A 7,709-nucleotide genomic window follows, 5' to 3' on the forward strand; every position below is an offset into this window, starting at 1 on the left:
CTCATTTTTGTATTTTCAGTATGAACAGGGTTTCACCATGTTGGCCAGGCTGGTCTTGAACTCCTGACCTCAGGTGATCCACCCACCTTGGCCTTCCAAAGTGCTGGGATTACAAGTGTGAGCCACCATTTTGAAAAAAAGATAAAGTTCAAAATCCTTTCTTCTTTTAAGTAAATACCAAATGCCTCAAAACTCCAAATAAACAGAAACATTTCATAAAAATGATTCCACACACAAAAAAATTCCAGTTGGATTTCAATTCCATAATTATGATTTCTCATTCAAAAAAGTTAATCTCATATGACATAGTAAAAATAATTTTATTATCAAAAATTAACTCTAAGAACAACAGAACTTTAAAAAATGTTTTTGTGAATTCTAACTGATAGCCAGCACCCCTTAAAAAAAAAGTTCGCTGGGATGCGTCACTTAGAGTATCATATAGTTTCTATGTTGATTAATGTTATGTGTAATGCAGATGCTCTGAGATCTTCTCATGGTCACTCTGTCTCAGAATGGAATGTGAATTATTATATAATTTACACACAGCTATAAATTATACAATACTGTCATATCAGACAAAGCCACAAGGACTAGGGGAAGCAATTTTAAGAATAAAGAGACAAGACCATATCACCATTACCCCAAAGCAGATTGTATTATATTTCTTTTTGAGTCTTTAAATTACAATTCTCATCCTGAGATATTAAACTCTACTCTCACAAGAGTATTGAATGTTTACACAGTGCTTTATCATTTTCCCTGTAGAAAATAAAATAACCTAAACATTTTTCTCTGGTGGTCATTATCTTACAATAGGCATAAGCATCTTTCAAAAAACAGTGCTATGTATGAATAAAGATTACTCACTACCCTTAAAAAAATTAGAAATACCAGAAAAATAACAATACTTGATTGTTTAGCTAGGGAAAAAAAAAAAACTGAAAAAGTTTAAACAACGTTAAAGAGGAAAGTAAGGAATACTACCATAAAGATTTTTTAAAGGCCCTGCGCAGTGGTTCATGCCTGTAATTTCAGCACTTTGGGAGGCCATGGTGGGAGAATCGCTTGAGCCCAGGAGGCGAAGATCAGCCTGAGTGATACAGTCAGACTCAATCTCTACCAAAAAAAAAAAATTAGCCAGGTGTGGCAGCACACGCCTACAGTCCCAGCTACTTGGGGGGCCGAGGTGGGAGGAATAGCTTGACTACGGGAAGCAGAGGCTGCGGTGAGCCATGAGCACACCACCGCACTCCAGTCTGGGTGACAGAACAAGACCCTGTCTCAGAAAAAGCAAAAAGATAAGGAGATAATGTTACATCAGATAGAAATATAACAGAAGTGGAAGCAAACCTTTCCTCATATTTCCTCATCCAAATGGACAGAGATTTTCCACTCCAATGAAAGTATATTAAAAATAGCCCTAAAAAGAGGCGGGGCACACTCAAGCCTGTAATTCCAGTAGTTTGGGAGGCCAAGTCGCGCAAAATCACCTGAGGTCAAGGGTTTGAGACCAGCCTGGCCAACATAGCAAAACCCGTCTCTATCAAAAAATACAAAAATCAGCTGGGTGTGGTGGCACTTGCCTGTAGTCCCAGCTACTCTGGAGTCTGAGACAGGAGAATCACTTGAACCCAGGAGGTGGCGGTTACAGTGAGCCAAGATCACATCACTGCACTCCTGCCTGAGCAACAGAGAAAGACTGTCCACTGCCTGCTGCCCCCTCCAAAAAAAAAAAAACAGGCCTAAAAAGAGCAACAAGCATAATACATCTTATTTTTAAGGCAATGATATTACTGAGAGAAAATTTAGACTTAACTTTAATTCAGCTCAACTCAAACAAAAACACTTTCTGTGTCCTAAGAACTCTAAAGCCTACAGACACCAAGAAGAGTACACACTCTTCCCCTTGCCTTGCTTGGGGAACACACTGGGACTTCCCACTGAGGAAGAAGTAGGCAAACTTTATGTGCTGATGCATAAGGGCTAGAATTGAACTGTGCATTAAGTATAGAAAATGCCTGGAAACACAATAAAGATGGACAATAATTCTGCCCCAAAGATGAGAGGTAGGATGAACACAGGGGTTGGAGCAGCATCTGAACTGGGCCTTACAAAATGAGCTAGGAAAAGGAGTCGACAGTAACAAACATCCCAGGCTAAATAAATGAGCATTTTAATCTTAAATATCATCATTACTTATCCTTCTGGTGTCTCTAGAAAAAGGAAATCTCTTGTTTCAGATTGTTCAATAGCCACGAACGTAAAAACCACGATGCCCACAAGCCTTTTTGAGCTTATAACATTGCCCTTTTAAAAAAGAAAAGGACTTGGTCAGTAATCTATTCAGCTAAATAACCAATAGGAAACAATGAAAGATTTTAAATGTTGTCACTACAAATAGCAGCAAAACTTGACATAAAAGCAGAGGGGAAAAGTTCAATAAAATAAAGAGAATTTTAAATGATTCCATATATAGAAGAAGATCTGAAAAGCACTTATTCAAGTAAAATGCCATTATGAAATAGCCATTAGTTAGAAAGGATCTTCAGTCCCGGACAGAATGAACTATGGGAAAATGAAGTGCATGGGACTCTTTATTCCCTGGTTATCCTGAACACCTTAGAACAAAACTGGCTGTTACTTCTGAAACATGGCCTCTTTCTTCCTCTAGATATTTGGTCTACTTGGTCTGTGGTCAACTATATCCTAAGAAGTATGATAAGAGCTGGGTGCAGTGGCTCACACCTGTAATCCCAACACTTTGGGGGGCCAAGGTGAGCAGATCACAAGGTCAGGAGTTTGAGACCAGCCTGGCCAATATGGTGAAACCCTGTCTCTACTAAAAATAAAAAAAAATTAGCTGAGCCTGGTGGCACATGCCTGTAATCCCAGCTACTCGGGAGGCTGAGGCAGGAGAATTGCTTGAACCCAAGAGTTGGAGGTTGCAATGAGCCAGGATCGTGCCACTGCACTCCAGCTAGGGTGACAGAACGAGACTCTGTCTCAAAAAAAAAAGTATGACAATCTCAACTGCAAAGACTGTAGCTACTTTACTCCCCCCAAAAAGTTTTAAATTTGCCTTCTGAGGTGGACTTCGGAAAAGCAGTAATCCAAACTGCATGGCTTCATCCAAAAACGTAGGCCCAATCAGCCTTCAACCATAGCTGAAAACACTGGGGTGTAGAAGTCTGTTGTCAGATGAGCTGGAGACAATCTTAAATCCCATCCAGCTCTAATAGTCTAAACTTTTAGAATCCAAGGAGTTGACTCTTATGACAACCTAGGAAATTCTGCAATCTGCTTTACTTCAAGCTGTACTGAAGCCTTACCCAAATTGGGGGAGTGAAAGGAGGGAAGGGGAGAAACAGCCAGGCAAATGGTCAAATCAGAGAAGAGAATGACAAAGACTGGCCAAAATTAGCCTATGTACAACTCTGTCCTAAAAGCATCAAGCACTTTATCTGGGCCAAGGAGTTTATCCTCCATTCTGAAAAGAAGAAATAAAACGTAATAGAAAGAAAATACAGCCAGAGCCTGGGAAAAAAATAAGTTATCCACTGCTCTGGCAAAGCAACTAACAGTCCTTCCTAAAAAAGCAATGGGGCCTGTCCAAAAGTGTTCTGGAGGTCACAGAACGGCCCTGTGTCAGTGTCTCAACTCTAGGCTGTGACCCCTAGCGAGCTACTCATAACCTCTCACTCCTTTCTCCTCACCTGAACAAGAGGATCCCACACCGGTGCTGTAAGGATGTTGTGGGGATCAGGAATAATATATTAAAGGGCCCGTCCTTAAAACCCATCCTAGAAGGGGTAACACGCTGTGATGTGAAAACCTCATTTGGCCCTTTTATCCTTTCAGTTCATATCATGTAATCCTTCTGTCTAGACTGCACATAAGAATTACATGGTAGTCTGAAAAGCTCTGGCTCTTTCCTTAAAGAACTCTATCCTCTCACTTTTCCTAAAGTGAAAGAATCTTGAGTGATATGGGCAAAGGACTGGCAAGCCAAAAGGGACAGGCGCCACCCAGCCAAACAAGAAACTGGACTGTCAGCTCTCTGAGGGCAGGGACTGCTCTGTTTAAACCACGAGTGCACACACATTTTCCTAAAGCAAGCTAACTATAGACTTAAGCCTCTCCGAGCAGCTTACATGACACCCAAACACGGACCCACAACTCATTTTGTGTCGTCCAACATCAAGTCACACAAAAATCTCAAAATTATACATGATAATACAGTTTAATTGTGCTGTGGTATTAAAGTCAAAGACAAGGGCTTTAAACCGAGTGCCTATGAGGTAACCACACTGAAGTCACCCTTTTACTAATAAGGGACCAAGAACAGCCGGGATGGCAACAGGGCGTGAGTATCCAGCAGAGCTCTCGACCGAACTGGCGCAACCGCTCCAGATTGGAATTCGAACCCAGAACTTCTGGCGAAGGCCAAGAAAGAACCACTCCAGGGAGGAAAAGGCCTTTATGGCCAAGCGCACCTTACTGGAACTTTCTGCCAGAGGGGACCCCCCTCCCCTCGGCCTTAGCCTCAAGGGCGGGAGCGCGATGCGTTGAGAGGGATGAGGGTCGCCAGCCCCTCCGCGCAGCCCTCGGAGAAAGGCCAGGCTCCCTCCAGTCAGGAAATAATGACAGCTCGCGCGCTCGCAGCCCGCCCCGCCCCACCTCGCCAGGCCCGCAGGCGGCTCCTCCCGCCCGGCCGAGGGGTCCGGCCGCGCCCCCTCCTCTCCCGGCCCGGGCCCGGGGCGCCCCCTTCCCGCACCGCCAGTCTCACCGGGTCGGAGCTGGAGGCCGCCGTCGCGGCGGCTGCACCACAGCGCGCGCTCGCCCTGCTGCAGGATGTAGTGGTCCTTGGCTTGGAAGAGCTCCATGCCGGCCCCGCGCGCCCAGGGAGGCGGCGGCCCGCGGGCAGCGCAAGGGGCGTCCTCGTCGGTCGCGGCCCCCAGAGCCCGCGCCTTGGGAAGCGGCCGGGTAGGAACTGCGCCGAGGAGCCGCGGCGGAGGGAACGCCTCGGGGGGCCCGACCGGTAGGAGGAGAACGCGCCCCGGAGGCGGCGGCGGCGGCGACCGTAGAGGCCTCTCCCCCGGCTCCTCCCCGGGTCCGGCTCCACCCCCTCCGCGGGCTCCGCCCCTCAGCCTCCGCCTCCTTCGGCTCCCCCCTGCTTCCTGCCTTGTCCTCCGCCTTCTGCCGGGTTTCTCCTGCCAGCTCCTCCCCACGGGTCTTTTCTCCTCCCTCTTCTCCTTCCACCCACCCCTCCCGCTCTTCCCCAGGTCCCTCCCGCGGCCCGTCCCGCCTTCCCGCCTTGGCCACCGGGGACCGCCCGGGAGCTCGGCTGACTGGGGCTGGGCTGACCGCCATCCGCGCGGCCTTGGCGGCAGGCGACCACCGCCGGGGCCTCCCCTCGGAGCTGGCAGCGCTCACGCCTCACTAGGCCCTCTAAAGTCAAGCCGCGTCCTGAATCCAGCCCTACACCCGCGGGCCTGCGCTGCCTGCCCGCCCGTGCCGAAACCAGGCAAGACCCCGGGGCCTGGCTACAGGAGTTCATACCCAGCCATGCTCCCCGGCGAGCGGAGGCGTCTTCTGTGTTGATATTTCCGATTAGAAGTTTGACAACAGGAGGCATTCAATAAATGCACATCAACGAGGGAGAGCATGTAGCAATAGAAAACACACAAGCATTAGCAGCGCGGGGCTAAAGAGCTAGGAGGAAGGGAGGAATGTGCAGGTGCTGCTGTGTCCCGAATTAAGCGGGGCGGGTTGGAGAAGACTTCATAAATGGAGCCAATTAATGAAGCACGCGGAAGGAATATCGTTTGGCTAGGATAAGATGAGTGGAGAAGCTCTCGGGAAGGGAGGAGTCTCCCCTAAGCATCCTTGAGCTCAGTCTGTCTTGAAAAACCAGTTGGTATCCTGATCAGAATGGGTCTAGGGAATGAGGTCCCCACTTCGGGGGCCAGTTGCAGTACTGTCTAGCTGTGTGATCTTGGGGAAGTCTCTTGGTTTCAGATGATGGCTAATGACATTTATTACACTCCCAGTTCTATAAATCAGTGAATCTTTCTGCACTTAATTCCTTGCCTTCTCTAATGTCTGAAGCGGAAATAAGAGAAAAAGGCAAGAGGTAGGAGATGAGCAAAGGGAGATAATACTTCCCCCTCCCCCGTTTAGGAGCGAGGGTTTAATAGGCAAAAGAAGGCCAGGCGCGGTGGCTCACGCCTGTAATGCCAGCACTTTGGGAGGCTGAGGCGGGTGGTTCACTGGAGGTCGGGAATTCGAGACCAGTTCAAACAGCATGGAGAAACCCCGTCTCTACTAAAAATACAAGATTAACCAGGTGTGGTGCGCATGCCTGTAATCCCTGCTACTCAGGAGGCTGAGGCAGGAGAATTGTTTGAACCCGGGAGGCGGAGGTTGTGGTGAGCTGAGATTGTGCGGTTGCACTCCAGCCTGGGCAACAAGAGTGAAACTCCATCTCAAAAAAAACAAAGAGAAAGAGAGGGGTGCCAATACTTTTAACCTTCGGCTCAAGTAAAAGTGAGAGGGTACAAAAGCAGGAAGGAGTTCCACATGACTAATTAGTGTTGAATTTCCATAGCACAGAAAGTACAATGATTACAAAGCATCCTGGGATCTTTTCTGAGTACCATGCCTTCTGTGCTGTCCAGACACCTCAACAGAAAAGTTACTCTATCAAATCTTTGTGATGTGATTTGTTGAAAACGTAGGTAATGAAGCTGTAAGAAGGTTTATTGGAACCATCGGTTTCAGATTGATTGTTGAATTCAGCCATATGTTGACTTAGCAAAAATGAGTAATGAGAAAGTTCTGTGAAGATGGTGTATCCAGCAAATTATTTCATTATTGTTTTATGAATTACATTGCCGGATGTGAAGAAAAAAATGCTGTTGTAACTGTTTTAAAGCAATTACTTAGTTCATTGAAAATCTTCCTGATGTTTTAGATCAGTGGTTCCAACCCTGGCTGCCTTTTAGAATCACTTGGGGAATTTTTCAAACATATCTATGCTTGGACTTCAGACCAATTAAATCAAGTAAAAGTGAGAGGGTACAAATTGGGGTGGGGCTCTGGCATGTTTGTTTTTCTCTAAGCTCCCCAGATGACTTTAATGTGTTGTGAGGCTTAAATGTCACTATTTTAAACGAAGTTAATTAGAAAAATCTGCCTGACAGCAGCTTGGAAAAACAGCAGTCAGTCATTAACCAGTGCTATCATATGGGCTTGGTTACCTGTAAATCCAGAGTTAACAAGCAAATCTTTAGGAGAGAGGAAAACATGGAGGGGAGATGCTTCTAATCTATCTGACCCCAATGTACACTGAGGTCTCCCTCAGGCTCCAAATGCATGCTTTGGGGTAGGCATAGCTCTAGCCTGGCCGAGCGGAATGAGTGAAAAGAGTATATGTTTTCTGCCTCTGGCAGATGTCACATCCCCAATCTACTGCCACAGCTGCCTTCCCTTGTTTCTGCTATGAACTTTCAGCACCTTGGCCCCTGCAGCCTCTCCACTCTCTGGCTGGCCTATCCTCGGCCTGTGGCTAACTGCCAGCCTCATCACCCTCTGCCAGCTTCCTAATTCAAGGTCATCCCGCCAATGTCACCAGGTTTTAGTAGAAAGTTCACATGATGCTGCTTTCCTTTTTCAACACGATGACCATCATACATATTATATTTCTT

At 46.9% G+C, this 7,709-nt stretch overlaps 1 protein-coding gene across 3 annotated transcripts in view; it reads right to left on the minus strand.

Moving 5' to 3' along the window:
• INPP5F (inositol polyphosphate-5-phosphatase F) overlaps window positions 1–5,736 on the minus strand; it is a 106,585-nt gene extending 100,849 nt beyond the window's left edge. For 2 of the 3 annotated variants that reach the window (XM_078346631.1, XM_009010383.5), the window contains exon 1: window positions 4,790–5,096. Coding sequence is in view for 2 of the 3 variants with exons in the window: in XM_009010383.5 (XP_009008631.3) it covers window positions 4,790–4,886 (97 nt within the window). In the remaining variant the exon portion in view is untranslated. Of the gene's footprint in view, window positions 1–4,789; window positions 5,097–5,562 lie in introns of those variants that run through there. The other variant, XM_035269263.3, reaches the window with a different exon arrangement.
• Between the last annotated feature and the right edge of the window lie 1,973 nt (window positions 5,737–7,709).

Source organism: Callithrix jacchus, chromosome 12 (assembly GCF_049354715.1).
Source record: "Callithrix jacchus isolate 240 chromosome 12, calJac240_pri, whole genome shotgun sequence".
Lineage (NCBI taxonomy): Eukaryota > Metazoa > Chordata > Mammalia > Primates > Cebidae > Callithrix > Callithrix jacchus.